The sequence below is a fragment of the Plasmodium inui genome (genome assembly GCF_000524495.1).
Source record: "Plasmodium inui San Antonio 1 unplaced genomic scaffold supercont1.15, whole genome shotgun sequence".
NCBI classification, from domain to species: Eukaryota; Apicomplexa; class Aconoidasida; order Haemosporida; family Plasmodiidae; genus Plasmodium; species Plasmodium inui.
In genome coordinates, this window is record NW_008481849.1 from 339,684 (window position 1) to 358,545 (window position 18,862).

Sequence of the window (18,862 nt, forward strand, 5' to 3'; positions counted from 1 at the left end):
AAAAACGGACACATAAGTGCCAGTGGTGATACTACCCCACACACAGTAGTGACTCTCCCCCCATCCCAAGAAATAAAGTTGAACCCATCCTTTGATTCCCACGTTGCAGCAAAATGGTAATAACACCCCAAAAAAAGGGGGGAAACCTAATTAGCGATTCGTCGATGGGAGTCCCCAACGGGAGAGACCCGTCCCCCCAAAATTGTTTCTTTTTTCACTCTTTTTCTCCTTCCCGCTTCGTCCTCTCGACTCCGTGGCGGCCCGACACACACACGAACAATCCCTCCTCTTAGTTTAAAAACGAGCCGCTGGAACAAATCGACAAGGAGCTGTACGACATTTTGGCAGACGAAGAGAAGAGACAAAGACAGACCATAAACTTGATAGCCTCTGAGGTGGGTCTTCTGCGGACGCGGAAGGGGTGACGGCCCGTATAGACGCGCTGTGTCGTTCGGCGGAAATGAAAATTTCGCACCAGATTTCTACCACTTCTCCGCTCTTCCCTCCCCGCAGAACCTGATGAACGTGGCCGTGCGCGAGTGCCTGGGGAATCGAGTGAGCAACAAGTACTCGGAGGGTTACCCCAAGAAGAGGTACTACGGAGGGAACGACTACATCGACAAAATCGAGGAGCTCTGCCAGAAGAGGGCGCTGGAAGCCTTCAATGTAAGCGACGAAGAATGGGGAGTCAACGTGCAACCGCTTTCCGGATCGGCGGCCAATGTCCAAGCCCTCTACGCTCTGGTAGGCGTAAAGGGAAAAATAATGGGCATGCATCTATGCTCTGGAGGGCACTTAACACATGGGTTCTTCGATGAAAAAAAAAAAGTATCCATCACCTCGGACATGTTTGAATCGAAGCTCTACAAGTGTAACGACCAAGGATATGTTGACTTGGATGCAGTGCGCCAGATGGCCTTGTCCTTCAAACCCAAGGTCATAATCTGTGGATACACCAGCTACCCTAGAGACATAGACTACGAGCAGTTCAGAAAAATCTGTGATGAAGTGGATGCCTATTTATTTGCAGATATCTCCCACATCTCAAGTTTTGTCGCATGCAATATACTGAATAACCCCTTTTTGCATGCCGATGTCGTTACCACAACGACGCATAAAATATTAAGAGGGCCCAGAAGCGCATTAATCTTTTACAATAAAAAAAGAAATCCTGGGATCGAGCTGAAGATAAATAGTGCAGTTTTTCCAAGCTTCCAGGGAGGACCCCACAACAACAAAATTGCAGCGGTTGCCTGTCAGCTGAAAGAGGTTAAGTCAGACTATTTTAAGACATACACACAACAGGTTCTGCTAAACAGTAAAGCACTAGCTAAATCGTTAATTAGTAAAAATATTGACTTAGTGACCAACGGAACGGATAATCATCTCATTGTCGTAGATTTGAGGAAATTTGGCATTACAGGATCCAAACTACAGGAGACGTGTAACGCGATTAACGTGGCACTGAATAAGAACACCATCCCGTCGGACGCGGATTGTGTCTCCCCCAGCGGGGTGCGTATTGGTACTCCTGCCATGACTACCAGAGGCGCAAAGGAAAAGGACATGGAATTCATCGCCGATGCTTTGCACAGGGCCATCAAAATAACAGTGGATCTGCAGCAGCAGTATGGCAAAAAACTCGTCGACTTTAAGAAGGGTTTGCCTGGCAGTGCTGAGCTGCAGCAGTTGAAGCAAGAGGTTATCACCTGGGCCAGCGCCCTGCCCTTCCCCTGATTGGGCTAAGGGTGGCGATGCTGCGGTTGGGGCCCTTCCGACAGCCAGCGGACTCCACGGGTATGCCCCAGCGGACGTGGAGATGTGGCTCTTTCGCCGTCTGCTTCTCATTTATTTTATTCATTTATTTTATTTATTTATTTAATTTTTATTTTTTATTTTATTTTTTTCTTTTTTTTTTTCCTCGCTGCACTATCCCCATCACGGGCTACACCTCGAATGCGCAAAGGGACGCTCACTTGCAAACACATGAGTCAAAAGTAAATATCGCAAAGGGGAGAAGCTCTGTGGGGTGAGGGGAGTCTCTCCCGGGAAAGTGGCGAACCGGTTTGGTCCCTTCCCATCACAGCACACTTCCACATGGTTAAGCTTTCCCCTTAACCACTCCAGCGTTTCGAAATTTTCTTAACCGCTTCAGGTGAACGGAGCCGCTGCTGCCCGGTTACTTCCCGGGCCGACGCCTCCGCGCGGGAAAAAAGGAACATAGGCGGGATAACGAAGCGGAAGGGTGTCCCTGAAGGGGTGTCCCTGATGGGGTGTCCCTGATGGGGTGTACTTGATGGGATGTACCTAATGGGGAAGGTGCCAATTTTGCAATCTTCTCTGACGTCCGCTGCCCGTGTGGATCCACGTTTTAACCATAGCGGTGCACTAACGCTGGTGTATGTTCACGTATATGTCAACGTGTGTGCCGCGGTAGTGCACGGGACTACATACGCGGTGACCCCACCCCACGTTCAGGCCAAATCAGCCGCCCCATTTTTTTCCCACTCGGATTTGCGGTGGAAAAAATTAAAGTCGGAACTGGCAGCAGGATGTGGAGGGGGCAATTTTAAAAAAGAGGCATCACACAGAAGGGAATACGGGATGGTCATACGAAGGGGGTATCATAAATTGACGTCGCAGGAAGATTCCCCTCCCTTGATCAAATTGGAGGGAATTTTATTTTTTTTTTTTTCTTCAAACGGGAAGCATTCATCGAGGAAGAACAAGATCGGAATTGCCCAACCGAGTATACCTTTCAAGTACACTCCATTTATGAGAAGAAGAAGAAAAAAAAGAGGGCCATGCGTAGTGGTATTAGAAGGCATGATAAGCATATATGTGCATTGACTTGACTCCTTCGCGAGTCCATTCGCTGTGCATACTTACATAGGCATATACGTCCTGGAAGCCCTGGGGCGTATCTGCACAGACCATTCTGACCACTTTGACCACTTCGACAGTGTACATTCGTGGGAACATCACACAAAGCGCGTAGAAGAGCTCTTCCCTTTTTTTTTTTATTTTTGCGAATTGGGTTACGGGCTATATTCCCCCCTGTCGAATTTATCAAGTGGTGAGAAACTCTTCCTGGGGTGCGCGGCGAAACGAGAGGTGTTGGACGAAACTGGAGAAATAGGGAAAGAAGTGCAACTGAGCCAAGTGTGACTGATCGTAGAACGAAATTTAACGAGAAAGCTCATCACCGCATCGTTGCAGAATCTATCAACGGGCCGTTGAAGTAATCCTCCCCCTCGCCGCGTCGACTTGCCGCCCACGACACACAATGCACCGGTTCAAGTGGATGCGGAGCACGCCGCTCAGGCGGTACGCCACGTTGGGAAGCCAAATTGGGGGTCAAATGGGTCAAGAAGTCAGCGGAAAGGTCAGCGGAAAGGTCAGCGGAAAGGTCAGCGGAAAGGTCAGCGGAAGAGTTAGCGGAAAAGGTAGCCGCAAAACCGATTACCAAGTGACTGCCCCCCCCCTTTGTAGACACTTCTCCAGCAGCGAAAGCGCCAACCTGAAGAAGAACCCTACCACGGGGGTGAAAGGCGCAGGAGGTGCTGCCGCCGCGAATAAACGAGACGAAAAGGGGAGTAGCACCAAGATGGGCAAAATATCGCAAGTGATCGGAGCCGTGGTGGATGTGGAATTTGAGGATACCCCCCCCTCCATTCTAAACGCACTTGAAGCAGAACTAGACGATAAAAAACTCATCTTAGAAGTCGCACAACATTTGGGAAACAAAGTCGTGAGGACCATCGCCATGGATGCAACCGATGGGCTGGTCAGAGGACAGAAGGTTCTAGATAGTGGTAAGCCAATATCAGTACCGGTAGGGAAAGAAACTCTCGGAAGGATTATGAATGTCATTGGAGAACCTATTGATGAATGCGGAAATATAGAATGTAAAAAAATATTACCTATTCATAGAGAACCCCCATTATTCACAGACCAGAGTACCGAACCTGCATTGCTAATTACAGGTATTAAGGTAGTCGATCTGATTGCACCATACGCTAAGGGGGGTAAAATAGGTCTCTTTGGCGGAGCAGGGGTGGGAAAAACTGTTCTCATCATGGAACTAATTAATAACGTAGCAAAGAAGCATGGAGGGTATTCTGTCTTTGCTGGAGTCGGGGAGAGGACAAGAGAAGGGAACGATCTATATCATGAGATGATAACTACTGGAGTGATTAAGAAGAAAAAAATCGGAAATGGAAAATACGATTTTGATGGGTCAAAGGCAGCTCTGGTATATGGCCAAATGAATGAGCCTCCAGGAGCTCGTGCGAGAGTTGCCCTAACTGGTTTGACCGTGGCCGAGTATTTCCGAGATGAAGAAAACCAAGATGTGTTACTCTTTGTCGATAATATATACCGATTTACACAGGCAGGGTCTGAGGTATCTGCTTTATTAGGTCGTATCCCTTCAGCAGTTGGATATCAACCGACGTTAGCCACTGATTTGGGAGCTCTCCAGGAGAGAATCACCACGACGAAGAATGGCTCCATCACATCTGTTCAGGCCGTGTATGTACCTGCTGATGATCTGACCGACCCTGCACCTGCAACGACCTTTTCTCATCTTGATGCAACGACCGTTCTGTCCCGATCCATAGCTGAGTTAGGTATTTACCCTGCTGTCGACCCTTTGGATTCCACCTCCCGTATGTTAACGCCAGATATTGTGGGTGCAGAGCAGTACGAAGTAGCTAGAAATGTGCAGCAGATCTTACAGGATTATAAATCATTACAAGACATCATTGCCATTTTAGGCATAGACGAGTTGTCCGAACAGGATAAGCTAACCGTCGCCAGGGCAAGGAAGGTTCAGAGATTCCTATCGCAACCCTTTGCTGTGGCTGAAGTGTTTACTGGCAAGCCGGGGAGGTTTGTCGAATTGGAAGACACCATCAAGGGCTTCTCCGAGCTGCTCAAGGGCAACTGTGACGACCTGCCCGAGATGGCCTTCTATATGGTGGGCGGCCTGGAAGAAGTGAAGTCCAAGGCGGTTGAGATGGCCAAGCAGGTTTCGTGAAGGGGGGAGCGGCCGCTCGTAGCGGGCGGCGATCACCGGGACAGCCATAGCGAGTGCTAATATTGTGTCCGTCTCGGTGTGCTCCTGAGCGTTTGGAACATATCCGGGCCAGACTCCCTTACATGCATGCCTCCATTCCTGTGTGCGTATTTCCCTACCGTGTTTACCTACCACAAGTCGTGCACGGAACCCACTTCGCCGTGGTGAAACTTTGCCATGTTGGCACCTCGCCACGTTTTACCCCCGTTCGTCACCCATTTTCTCCATCAAAAAGGAAGCAAACCAAACTTACGCATGCTTTAATTAAGGTTTAACGCGGGTTACATTTGCGTGAGGGGCAAGGTGCCATGTCGTGGAGGGGACGTTACTAATCTCTCCCGTAAGCGTCCATCCCCCTGATGGCACTTCATCACGCGTTCGTCGGCACACGCACTATTTGGTGAACGCGCTTAGGTACAACTTCGAAGGGGAATATCCAATGGAAGGCGAGGCACCCAGGGGGAAAACCGCACAGCCCGTGCGAGGTTCTTCAGCCGGGCAAGTAATACCCGTTGAGCAATTCATGGTTTTCCTTTATGTATTCGATAAGGTGCGTCTCCACCTTCTCCTTGATCATGTCCGTCATAGGGCCATCTTCCAGGAACAGTCGCTCGCGCACGTACTGCCGGAAGGACTCCGCGTCGTTGACGCCCTGCCGAGGGGGTAGTGGTTCGGTGTAGCGGTTCTGTATGGCGGCTCCGTATAGCCGTTCCGTATATCCGTTCCGTATAGCCGTTCCGTATAGCCGTTCCGCATTGCGGTCGCATGTACAACCCGCCTGCTTATGTGGCGAAATGCCGCGCCCATACCTGTAGCTGTGTGTGGAGGGACTCCTTCAGCGAAGGCAGGTGCATTAACTTCGTCTTCAGCTTTTCTCTAAACATTTGGAACCTGTGCTCAGGGGGGGATGCAGATACCGCAGATGGGAGTAGTGCAATCTTGCCTGCACGTGGGGAGCATCCTCCCAGGTGCCGCGTCAGGGTGCAGCAAAATGACTCATCAACTGATGTGTAGGTAGCGCCCTACTTGTAGTGAAAAATGGATTTCTCCCTCTCCTCACTCAGCAAGCTCAAAATGTCGTAGTTCGGGGAGGTCTTTATGTTTTTAAGAATCGCATAGAAGTAGTTGATAGACATATTGCACAGTTTGTGCAGGTTGTGAAAGTTCAGTTTTTGGCGTCCTGTGAGGGGGAAGAGCCGATAAAGCAGTCCTGGAGGTGTGTCTTCACATTGATTGTCACCACTAGGAGCACACCAAGTGGCACCCCTAATCATGGCGCCACTACGCGAGGGTAGGAAGAGCCCTACCCAAGTAGGTGAACGAGTTTATCAGGTTTAACGAATTCGTCGTGACTCTGCAGTAGTAGCCCTCCGTGCTGATGTTGCTGGCGATCTCGAAGTGCTTCACTTTGAAGCGCTCGCTTAGCTGAATGTCCCTGCGCACGCATATCTTTAGGGTGTCTGTTAAGAAGGCTTCGTTGTATACATTCTTCGAGTTGGTCGCCTCAGTTACGTTGCTGTTCGTGGGGTTTACTCGACCGACACTGCCTAAGGGGGAAGCATTGCATAAGGCGGTAGCATTGCCTAACCCGCCACCATTGCCTAACCCGCCGACACTGCCCTTCCCCAGAGCGCACGGGTTGTGGAACTTGCAGAGGTCCCCTGTGGGCGCCTGGAAATGATAAAAGTAAAAATCGCAGGGGAGGCAGCTGAAGTGGATGATAGGCTTCTCAAACACTTTCAGTGTTCTGTACAGATCCAAAGGGTTGTCTGTGTCCCCCCGATGGTACTTGTCCTCATCTTGGCATCTTTCACCACGCTGGAGATACGCTCCATTTGTGGACGCCCCGGTGAGGGAGTTCTTCCCCCCTTGGTGCGCGCTCCTGACGCTCTTCTTCGATCCGGAAAAATCGCAGACCATATGGGCATTCTCAATGATAAGACTTAGAAACCTTTTGCTTACGAGATTGCCAATTTCGCTGCCATTGTACTGCTCGTGGTTTAAGATGTTCTCTTTTCCTATTCGATATTTACTCGAAAATGCACATAGCTCTCCGGCGCTGAAGATGAATTTGTCGTTTGTCTGTGGTGGGGGTGAAGCGGTGTAAAGGAATGGTTAGAGACAAATGGGTTCACTTCCTAGACATGGATAAACATCCGATGTACGGTGGGAGACCCACCTGAAAATTATGATTCACACAGATGCGATCGTTGTACACGATGGAGGCCTTGTTAAGCACATAGTGTAGGTGGTTGCTGATGTTGAAGACGTAGGAGCAGAGCAGAACCCTGCAGGGAATCAACACGGTGTTCTTGAAAAGAAACCTCTGAGCAGACAAAAGGGTAGGATCAACCTTGCCATGCTTACAAAAGCGAACCACGACATGTTTGAGGCGGTTCTGCTTGCTCTTCTTAATGGCAATGATCTCTCCCTGGATGATTCGGATTTTTAGAAAATGAAAAAGGACAAACACTTTGTTTAGGACATGCTTAACATTATCAGGCACGCAATTCTTGTGATAACTATTTTTTTGAAGTGGCTCATCCGATATTATGTAATTCTTCTTCAGATGTTCTTTGTGCTGATAATAGAGCCTATGTTTCGATATTTCCTCCCTTAAATCATTTTTTGGATTTTTTTCACTACACTTGGCACAGGTGTGTGGTGATATAATTAGCAGCTTATACGAGTTGACTCCGTTTCTCAAGAAAAAATTAACTACCGTGAGGATATCCATGTTGTCACTGTAGATGACGATGTAACTTACGCAGTTTTTTACTACCGTCATGTAGGTGCTGTTTTTGTCGAAGTATTTATCCAAGAAGGGGTCGCTGATGCTGAACAGCCCTTCCACGTTTTTCCTCTCCGCGGAGGGGCAAGCAGCAGCCCGTATCGTCTTTGTCTTTCGCGTTTCATCGGAATTGTCCATTTTGTCCGCCTTGCCCGCTTCGTCCATTTTTGACTCCGCTTTCTTACCTTCACTCAGCTGAGACAGCGTAGCTACCCGCCCTGAGACCCCTTCTCTTAACAATTCTCCCTTATTTACCGCCGCTTTGCTTAACGCGGCTACCCCGGTTAAACTCTCCCTGTGTAATGCGCCCTTAACCGGGTGTCCCCTTTTCGTGGTGTTACCACCCTGCTGATCGGTGGCATCATCATTCGTATCGACCATTTCGAGGGCGCCACCACCCTTCGCCTCCCCTTCCGATTGACTCGTCTCACTCGTTTGTATGCAGCTGGACGATAGCGTTGAGTAGTCCGAGTGGTACTCCTCCTCCTCTTCGTCGTCTGCTTTCCCCGATTGCCCCGTTGGGTTCTTCCCCCCGGTTAGTTTACCCCTCTGCTCATGCTTCGTTCTGTTATGCAGCATTTGGCCATGCTCCGTTCCGACATGCTCCGTCCCGCCATTTTTCCTTCCCCCATGCAGCATTCCTTTAGACACCACCCCTGTGATATTCCCCTCACTGGAGTCGGAGCTGCTAGAGGGGTCGTCCCCTCCCCCGGGATGTTGCATGTTCGTTACCGCGTCTTTTCCGCCACTCCGTTCGCCCAAGCCACTTCTTATCCCCCGCAAAGTTGGACTATCCACATGCTGCCTCTTCCCTCTGTTCAGGCGATATTTCCCCCTCCGAGGTGTGCCCCTCTCGACGGATCTCTCCTTTGCGGGCCATTCGCTGGACTCGAATTTCTCGTAATCCTTCGCCTTAGTCAAAAAGTCGAATCGCTCATTGGGGCAAACGGAGCTCTTATTTCTCTCGATAAAATTGAAGTTCTTTTTCTTCCCCACTTCATAGCTATTCAGTTGGAAGGAGTAAGTACTAATGTCTTCCTTATCAAAGCAAATAAAAAGATAATCATAAAAGATAAACTGACTGTTGTTTAGCTCGATCTTTTTATTCTCCCTATCGATGTTAAAAATATTATCGTGAATTATTCTGACCCTCTGTTTTATCATTAAGTCTGATAGCTTTCTATACATTTCTAGATTTTCCAAGCTGCAGTTTCTGATGCTGTTGCAGTTGTAATCGTCTTTTTCTTCCGCTGCTACAGAAGTGGTTCCCTCGAGAAGTCTATTTCGGTAAGGGCTGACTATAATTATGTTGTTAAAAAAATACTCATTGTTTGTGAGCAGTTTGTATAGCATACTGAGACACACGTCGTTGATTCCCCAGAAAACGATGTTGTGGTCAATGTTGGTAAATTTTTTGAGGCACATTTGCTTCGTCATCACGAGGTAGAACCTTTTTTTATGTTCGTTCTTCTGTCTGTAGCTACCCACATGGTTATGGCTCGCCTCTACCCCCATGGGGGGCTCCTTCTTAAACACGCTCACGCTGTTGTCCTTCGTGAACAAAAACTTGAAGTGCTTGTACACGTCGCTGTAGGTGTTGTCTCCCACGGCGATCTGGCACGAGCAGGCCTTCGTCATTCTAAGGGGAGAGCAGTTGGACGCGCGGGAGATGCGTGTGGAAAGGGGATCACCCACAGAGGTTCACCCAAATGTGGTCACTCAAAAGGGGGTCACACAAAAAGGGTTCACCAAAACGTGGTCACTCAAACGGGTCCACCCAAACATGGTCTAGTCATGCAGAGGTAGCCACCGCCACTCACCCCAAAATATTGTGGACAATACGCTTGTCGTAAAACTTGAAAATAATTATGGACAAAAAGAAGGAGAGCAGGAAGTGCTTCTCTTCCCGGTTCTCATTCCTCAGGATGACATCCTTAAAATCGAAGGCTTTCAGCTTATAGTAAAAGTCGATGTTGTTCAGGATGCGTCCCGCGGTCACGTTGATGGCTTTGCCTCCGCACCTCGTGACGAAGATGTAGTAGTTTTGGGAGCGGTAGAACTTGAGCTCTGCGGGGGGGAGCAGCAAAATGGGGAGAAGTTGGCTCTAGGTGCATGAATATTTTCCGCCGTTTGGATGGCGCTCCATTTGGATGCCTCTCCGTTTGGATGCCTCTCCGTTTGGATGCCGCTCCATTTGGATGCCTCTCCGTGTGGATGCCGATCCGTGTGGATGCCGATCCGTGTGGATTCCGCTCCATTTGGACGCCGATCCGTTTCAATTCCGCTCCATTTGCGTCTTCTCATTTTGGCGGACTCTGTCTAACCTGAGGGGGCCTCCTCCCCCTGGCCAACGCCCCGCCTGTGGAACTCCTTTAGAGACAAAATAACCGCATTAATCGGCTCCTTCTCCTTGTCCTCCACGGCTTCCAGCAGCTTCTGCACGTCCTCTATATCGGTCATCCTCATATAGTCCGTGCATGGAGGGAGGAAAAGGGTGTACTTATTCAGAACATACAACGACTCCAAAGTGTTTGTCTTTTTTTTCTTCTTCACGCGATTGAAGTAATTTAGGATGAGGGGGATTCTCCCTCGCTCGTTGTTGGTGGCGACGACATAGTCCACTTCGTCGTAGTACTTCTCGATCTTGAGAAGCACGTCTTTGCAGTGATGGTGGTACTGCGCGTGGGGAGTGAAGGTGAATAAACAGTTAAGGTGAGTGGGCAGCTAAGCGTGCACGTGCAACTGCACAGATGTGTGTGCTCGTTTGGCTGTCTTCCACGCGCCTACCACGTTCCTGCCGCTTTTATGCCTCTCTCTCCCGCCGCTTTTATGGCGCTTTCCCCACCTTGTCATTCAAAATGAACAAGTTTAACGAAAAGGCGTTTTTGTCCTTGTCACTCAAACTGCTCAGCCAGTCGATGTGCTTGTATTTGCAGATGAAGTAGTTCTTCTTAATGTCCACCAATTCGTCCAGGTAGAGCTGCCAACAGGAGAGAGAGGCGGAGGGTGATAGAGACGGTAAGATAGAGCTACAGGATGAACACACCTGGGTGACGAAATGCAGATGCTTCCGAGGGGGGATGCACATAATCACAAATCGAATACAAAACATGGTGAAGCACTCACCTTGAATGAGACGCAATCAAACGGGGTCGACTCCTCCACAGTGATTAACTCGTACAAGTCGAGGAAAAGAAACAGCAGGATGATCTCGTTCTGAGATGGGAAAACATATTACAGTTTGTTAAGAAGTCATTATAAATGTTGGGGGGAGGTGCCAAGTTGAGGGGATATCACAACGGAGATCCCATGCGTGCTGCTTTTTCTGTTAATCCATCGGGGTAGCTTCGTAATGGATGTCCCGCGATGAAGTCCCCTCGTGTATGCCCATCGCCCCACCTTTTTGAAGATCTCCGGGTAGATATTCTCCAGCAGAAGGAATATGTCGAAGTAGGACAGGTTCACCACCTCCTTGGAGCTCTTTCCCGACTTGCTCGTTCCGCTATTGTCGCAGTTCAGCTTGATGATGTTGATTTTTTTTGCATCTGTTGGGTTGTGATGAGGGGAGGAGGGGCTAAATCAATGGGTGCACCGGAAGAGGAGCAAATGAAGGGAGACGCCCAAGTGAGAGGGGCACACCAAACTGGTTGCACTTTGTTTTCTCCCCTATTGACTCTTTCCCTGTCTATACCGTGTTCTCCCCCCTCGTCAGTCTTTATGCCCCCCTTCTTCCTCCACACTTTGTCGTATATCTTTTTGTACGTCTTGTCCGTGTTAAAGTTAAAGTAGAGCATCTCGACCTTGTCGAAATGGCTTTGAAATTTGGTGCTGACTTTAGAGATCTGCGTTAAAGGGGAGGGTAGAAGCGAGGTGGAGAGGAAGAGTATCCCCCGGCAATTGCGCATGAATAGGATGTTGACAAAACGGTGGAGGCGACGAAGTTCTTCGCCTGATTAGCCCATCCATTCCTTTCCCCTTAACTTCGTCAGGTATAATGCCACGTTTTTTTGTCCATTTGTAACTCCTCGTTCGCATTACATCGGAGTGGCTTAGGTGGGCACACAAATTGATCAGCTTGTTCATCAGTGCAAAGTTGACGCTGCCTTTGTCTGGGTCCTGTGCGCAGTTTTCATAATCGTACTGCAGCTGCGTTGGGGGGAAAAGAAGAGAGGGAGAAGAGCAATCATTCAGGGAGCTTCTCCTTTTCATCACCCTTTGTCAGACAAATGGGGAATAGGAAGAGGAAATCTTTTAGGGATGGCGCGCTGGCCTCCTTCCATGTGAAGGGACACACCTTGTTGTAGATATTCCGCAGGATCACCCGCGTGTCTAAATCCTTCTTGGCAAAATATGCGGCGTACTCCTCCACGTCTTCCGTCAAATGATCCCGTAAGTAGCCATAAATAACGTCCGCATCGATTTCGTGCTTTTTGTCCAGGTCCGCCTCGCACTCGACGCTGATTTGGCTCAAAATGAATTGCTTAAATTGGATGAACAGATATTTTTTTTTTTTCTTGTTGAGATTTTTCGTCCCTCCGGAGAAAGGAACCTGCCAGGTGGGAAAAGGTGAAATGAGACGCACGCTGACTAGTAAGCAGAGCTATCCATATGGCTGATCTGTGTTTTCTCCGTGAAGGTATGTTTCTCCACAGGGTGACTTCCCGGTGCTGACTTCCCCCTTTTTCTGCGCAGGAGGAGAGGAAAACGTGTATCCATTCGAAAGACCTACCAGAGATGGGGCAATGTCCTGAAAGAATTCCCGTCGCAGCAGGTAGTTGTAGGCCTTCAAGTTGTACAGACGGACAAGGACATTCACGTCTATGTTTTTCTTTAGCCAAACGAATCCAATGATTTTCTTCTTATGGTTAAGTATTGATAGGAGGATGTCCTCCTCCGTTTTTGTCTCAATGAGGTTATAAATGAGATAGTGATTTTCATCCCCTCCACTTTGTTGTGTATATCTCCTGAGCAGTTCATGCAGATCGTAAACATCCGAGCTACTCGTCGGTCGCAAATAAATTTTATTAGCGTAAGAGTATCTACAAAAAAGAACAATCCGATCATATGGAAGATCCTCCATTTTCAAATGATGCTTCACATCGATGTGTATACACCTGCCCATCTTCTCACAGGAGAAATATTCCTCATTTTTCTCTTTTTTTTTTTTTTGCAAAAACAGTAAGATGAAAACAATGTCTTCAAATGTGTAGAAGACGTAGGAACATAAATCATCCAAGTAGTCCACATTTTTGCTGATCACTAAATTGATTATTAGAGAATTATTTGTGGACAAACTGGACAGCACAGAATGCTCCTTTATGTGTAATGATACAGCATGGTAGAGATCACCCAGGGGTACTATAACCCCGTTATGTGCTTTTTTTCCAAAAGAACAACCTGCACATAATTCATAGTCCAGGGAAACAATACCTTCTACTTCGTTCTGCTTGCTAAAGATAGACATACAAATGGATGAGTACTGAATGGTGTTTATAATTTCGGGATAGGTTATGTCACCATCTCCCTTGCAGGGGGAACTCCTAAGGACGGCATCTTCACCTAGATTTTTTTTCTCTTCTCGCTCCACCGCTTCCTCACTGGAGCAGTACAAAACGTGCGCCCCAATGTCCTTCCATTTTTCCTTCAGCCGGAACAGGTGCTTATGTTTGTAAAATTTGAAGGTGAATCCCATTTTGCTCGCATTCTCAGAGATACGTCAACATGTATGTAGACGTGTTTACCTATATGTGCATGTATTCTATTCTGCATATATTATACTGGGCATATATTGTATTAAGCATATATTCCATTGTGCATATATTCCATTGTGCATATATTCTATTGTGCATATATTGTATTAGGCATATATTCCATTGTGCAAATATTCCATTGGGCACACATGCCTGCACGCTGGAACGTTGTGCATGTGCAGTGAACCCCCTTGTGGCTGGACTGCGCCGCTCTCCCAGTGCATACTACCAATACTATACCAATACTACCACGGGATTAGTCTTCCCTCCAACTGGATGCATCCCAGGGGGGGAGAAATAATTTTGCGGGATGGTGCGTTGAAGGGGTCTTTCGCCAGCGTTTTTTTTTTTTTTTCGCTTTTACCCTCACGGAGACAGCAAAAAATGGGGGCATTTCCCGTAAGCCATTGACAGGGTAGCGGCGAGCAGCTGGAGTCATTACTTCATTTTCTGCGAATTCCTCCATGAGCCCACGCAGATGTCCACATTGGGCATTCCACAGGACTAGCCCTCCTCTTGCACGTTGCAGGTTATTTAGACACACACAGACAGGGGCGTCCGTTTATGGTTACTACACGGCGCAAAAATGTTCAGCAAAACAAAGAGGCAAAAAAAGGGCAAAAAAGAAGGTAAAAAAAAAACGTAACAACAAAATGGCAAAAAAAAACATAACGACAAAATGGCACACAAAACAAACACTGCAGGGGGGGGATTAAATAAAACAACGTGACCTTTCGGTAATGCCGCTTCCCTCCCCCCCTTGCATTTGACCCTTTCGCTGGGGAGTGCACATGGGCACAGAAACTCTCTTGGGCGGGAATACCCCCAAACGAAAAGAAGGCAGTACAGACACGGTCAAACGGGTAGATACACATAAATAAGTGTACACACAGCTGGAGACGCTCAAATGATGTGCTGGCATTGTGGAGCGGTCCACTGTGCAGCTTTGCATTGTGCGTCCAGCCAATCCCACACCGAGGGGGAAAATTCGAACCGAGTGAAGGGAAAATAACCAAGGGGTCAACCTACCTTCACCCTTTTCTGAGCGCCCTCCTCATTGTCAATCATTTCCTGCAGTTTTCTCTTGGTACTCTCCAGACCGTTCATATCATCGTTCTCCAACATTCCCAGTGGCTTGCTACCGCTGCGCGAGTTTCTGCAAAGAGTCCGAGGGGGGGAAGGATTTAACGAGGGTTGTGAGTTAAGGGGGGGAGGAAGAACCAATACGGGCTGTCGCACCAGGCGCTATTCACTCGGAAATTGTCCCACATGTACGGACGGAGGTATATATGCATAAGTGCACTCGTGTGAACTTACGAGAACAGGCTGAGGACGCTCCTCTTGATCCTTATCATGTCCCTGAAGGTGTGTTCGTTCCCGTGCAGCGCTTCGAATTCTCGCCAGTCCTGTAAAAGAGGCAAATGACGAATGACAAATGGCAGAGAGGTGAGGAGGGTGAACAAAAAACAGTCTACACTATACAACAGGTCAGCAAAGGCCATTACTGCCACAGGCTTAACCTGATAAAAGGACATATGCACAGACGGGTTGGTAAACTGCGCCGTGTAGATGTAAAGGGCTCGGACGCGATCGTATTCGTTCAGCTTGTACTCCATGTCGATGTACAAGAGGCATATTTCACGCGCCTGAAGGGGGGGAAGGAGAAGGGAAGTGAAAATGGAAGGGGCGGTTGGCATATGGAAAGGGCGAAGAGCATATGGGAAGGGCGGAGAGCATATGGGAAGGGCGGAGAGCATATAGAAGGGGCGGAGTCCATATGGACGGGGCAGCACCGCATTGGCGCCGGGCCACTCTTACGTCGTCGTCATTGAGAGTCTGGATGGCCTCTTCGAAGGCCTCCCTTGCCTTGTGCACTCCGTAAGACTTGGACACCTGCACATCGAGTAAGTGGAAAAAGCGTCGGGGATGAATGCCGCGACCAAACTTCGCGGCGGCAAAGGGGAGCAGTGGGAACGGTAAGTATGCTGCATACGTCAGAGAAGGGATGCCCCGATAAAGAAGCCATGCCTCCACACGGAAGGGATGGCCCCACATTGGAAAGGCACCCACGCCGCGCCTCTACGCTCATCTACACGCATCTTGGCCAGCCCCACCTTCGAAATGAAGACCTTGTAGAACTTGACTTTGTCCGGCTCGGACAGGAAGGGAACGGCCTCCTTGTAAATCGAAAGGGACCTCTTGAGAAACCCGTAGTTCTCCTCAAAAGAGGCATACATAAGGAACACAATTTTGGAGAACTCCTTGGGGATAAATGTCTTCTCGTCTGTTCCGTAAATGGCTTGTCTGTACAGCTCACGCACATAGGATATATTCTTATCTTTGTAACGCTCCACATACTTATTTATGTAGTGTACGTACACCGGGTAGAGGTAAGGATAATGGAAGATGGAGAGGGCCTTCTCATATGTTTTAAAACATTCAGAAAAGTACTTATTCTCATAGAGGTAGTTGGCAAAAGAGAGGACCATCCTAACAGTGATGTTCTTCTTGTGGTATAGCATATCGAAGAGATTTATCGACGTTTCGATCGTGCCATAATTTATTTCCAGATCAAGGATGAGGCAAGCTAACTTTACGTTATTTAAGAGGTTGAAGTTCTGATTGAGACTTCCCAAATGGTTGTCTCGCATGATCGGTCTGTTTCTTCCAATGAGGGAGTCCCTTTCTTCGTATATGTTTGCCCCTGTGTAGTTGTTCATACTGCTCCTCCTTGGTCCCTCCCCGCCGTTACTCAGATCGATAGCCAACCTGGCTATGCGCAGGGCCTGCTTAAAATTACCCTCAAGTAACTCTACCTCTATCCAGGAACAGTACACACTGGAAATCTCATTTAACGTTTTGAAATTATGCTCCCGGACAGCTCTATTAAATACGTTGACTGCTTTGTCGTACTCCTCACGGTTGTAGTGGAAATAAGCGTAACTGATGTACACGTCGCTGAGTCGACCATGGTAGTCGGCGTCTTCGAAATGTTTTAAGCACCTGTTGTAGAGGTCTACCTTCTCCTCTGCCGTTTCCACTGCGTCTATTTTTCCTATCCAAACGTAGACATTCTTCTGGTTATTTTTCAGCTTGATGTCCGCTATGAACACTTTGCGCTTGTCCAGAAGGTAGTTTATTTTGTCCATGTAGAGGTCCACCATGGTGTCTTCTCCGAGGGGGGGCCCACTTCGAGCTTCGTCTCCCTCCCCGCTATCACTTCGATCTTCGCTTCCTTCCTCTATACCACTTCCCGCTTCTTTCCCTTCCCCCGTCCGCATCTTCAACTCGATGAGTATCTTCATCGTCTCGATGTAGCCCTCGAAGAGCACCGCAAAATCGTTGACCGTGTAGCACTCCAAGATGCCCTCCTCATAGGCATCCATGGCCTTATTCCAACGACCCTCATACACGAAGCTATTGGCCAACAGCGTATAAATCGACGTGACATTTTCATACCGCTTAAAAATGTGGAAGTTTTTCCTCAGTGTTACCAACACGTCGTTCTCCAATATCTTACGTGAACTGATGAGCTGAAACATCTCTTTGTATAAATCGTAGATGGATTTATCTCCCAATTGGAGATTCTCCTCCTCATCACAACTGATCATATAAAAGAATGTATTCAGAGCATGCTTGCACATTTTGTACTTGACATAATGATTAAAAAGGTAGACAATATTCTCCGGATAAATCGTAACAAACCGTTTAATATACTCATAGTTAATTAGCTTGTTTTTTATTTTGTTACTGTATTTTAGCTGATACTCCCAGAGGTCTTCATGCTGATTCAGGCTGATATTTTGTAAGGCAAGATTAAAGATGAGCCTTATCTTTTGCACCTTCCTTTGCAGGAACAGAAATTGTATGTACAGAATGTAGATGGCTTTGAAGTGGTACATATAGAGAAGGCATTGGTCAAACACTCGATTTACGTCTTCATATTCCTCCTTCTCGTCATAGTAAATTCGGCTCAGCAGTTCTATGCGATCTTTTAGGTAGTGATACCAAAGTTTGAAGCTGAATGGGAAGTACTTCAAGATCGTTTCGTAGATCTTAAAGAGGTAGTACTTGCTGGCCCGCTGGCTGGTCGACCCGGCATCGTCATCACGGTCAGAAGCACGATCGCTATCTACATCCCCATTCGAATCACCATCGTGACCCCCTCTGTCCCTCCTCTTTCCCCTCGAGACGTTTTCCAAGCAATACTCCACTATGTCCTTCTCCGTGTCCAGCACATTCTTATCGTCGTTCTTCATGTGCACGTCGTAGAAGTTTACCACATAGAGCGTCTTCTCACTTTTAATATTTTTCTGCTTAAACGTATTGATGTAAAGGAATAGGTACTGAGTCGACACATTTTTCTGGTTGCTCTTTATGTCTACTTCTATGTTTTTCACGTGGGCTTCGTTCTCTGCACACTGGGCGGTGGTATCCTCATTCATGTGACCTCCCCCCCAGTGACGTTCTGCATCCTCGTACTCCGCGTTGTACTCGTCCAGCAACTCTTCACAGTCGTAGAGTTCTCCGTACAATTCCATTTCTGCGCATAGGAGGTTTCTGCTCTGTTTTGTTTTTCTTTTTTTATTTTCCCACTTCACCCCTCCTGTTATGCCACTTCACAGTTCGGTGTAGCAACCCAGTGATGCGTCAGTCGATTACTCCTCTTCGTAGCTCTTCCGAGCATTTTGGTCCGTGGCGTCCGTGAGGAGCAGCTACAGGGCTTATGTGCTTCTGAGAAGGTTACTATACTTACGGCTCCCTTTCACCGGTAAAACCTTTTCGAGGCTAGATTCCTTCCTTAAAATGGCCTTCCTTGAATAGACTGCGGAACAGAACAACGGGCGTGATGGCCTCGCACGATCGTTTGGTCGCCACCTCTGGTCATGCCTTCAGTAGCGAGGCTCTCCCGTGAGGCTATCTCGGGACTGTATTGACGTTTGACCCTACTAACGGAATCGCCGCTATGGTCGCTGTCACTGCTACGGTCACTATCGTCGCTATCACCGCTGTCACCACACAGTGTCCCCCCTGTACGCTCTTCTTCTGAACTGATTCGCCCCCAAACGCTCCTCCCTTTTCATTGTGGCGGAATTGTTCCAACGGAGACTTCGCTGCGCTTCGGGTTGAGCGAAGAGATGAGCTTGGTAGCCGCGTTTCTCTTCATCGCAACGGAGGGTACCTTGGCTTGGCGTAGCTTCAGTTAATCTCGGCGTATATCACCCTATATCGTTTTTTTTT

General features: G+C 48.1%; 4 protein-coding genes across 4 annotated transcripts; 2 read left to right on the forward strand and 2 right to left on the reverse strand.

Moving 5' to 3' along the window:
* Window positions 1–113: 113 nt before the first annotated feature.
* On the forward strand, window positions 114–1,737 carry C922_03537 (glycine hydroxymethyltransferase; the record flags this gene model as incomplete). The annotated part of the gene is made up of 3 exons (XM_008819129.1): window positions 114–116; window positions 294–395; window positions 514–1,737. 3 exons carry the CDS (start codon window positions 114–116, stop codon window positions 1,735–1,737), a joined length of 1,329 nt encoding a protein of 442 aa, XP_008817351.1.
* Window positions 1,738–3,286: 1,549 nt separating this feature from the next.
* On the forward strand, window positions 3,287–5,041 carry C922_03538 (ATP synthase F1, beta subunit; the record flags this gene model as incomplete). The annotated part of the gene is made up of 1 exon (XM_008819130.1): window positions 3,287–5,041. The coding sequence occupies one exon, from the start codon at window positions 3,287–3,289 to the stop codon at window positions 5,039–5,041; it is 1,755 nt and encodes a 584-aa protein (XP_008817352.1).
* A 529-nt stretch (window positions 5,042–5,570) lies between these two features.
* Window positions 5,571–13,563, reverse strand: C922_03539 (hypothetical protein; the record flags this gene model as incomplete). The annotated part of the gene is made up of 16 exons (XM_008819131.1): window positions 5,571–5,732; window positions 5,890–5,971; window positions 6,107–6,260; window positions 6,388–6,612; window positions 6,676–7,162; window positions 7,260–8,429; window positions 8,472–9,510; window positions 9,692–9,938; window positions 10,196–10,547; window positions 10,717–10,851; window positions 10,998–11,087; window positions 11,271–11,416; window positions 11,563–11,713; window positions 11,910–12,017; window positions 12,166–12,420; window positions 12,601–13,563. 16 exons carry the CDS (start codon window positions 13,561–13,563, stop codon window positions 5,571–5,573), a joined length of 5,766 nt encoding a protein of 1,921 aa, XP_008817353.1.
* A 1,078-nt stretch (window positions 13,564–14,641) lies between these two features.
* On the reverse strand, window positions 14,642–18,162 carry C922_03540 (hypothetical protein; the record flags this gene model as incomplete). Its single annotated transcript, XM_008819132.1, has 5 exons — window positions 14,642–14,777; window positions 14,939–15,027; window positions 15,142–15,267; window positions 15,440–15,514; window positions 15,736–18,162. 5 exons carry the CDS (start codon window positions 18,160–18,162, stop codon window positions 14,642–14,644), a joined length of 2,853 nt encoding a protein of 950 aa, XP_008817354.1.
* Window positions 18,163–18,862: the final 700 nt, after the last annotated feature.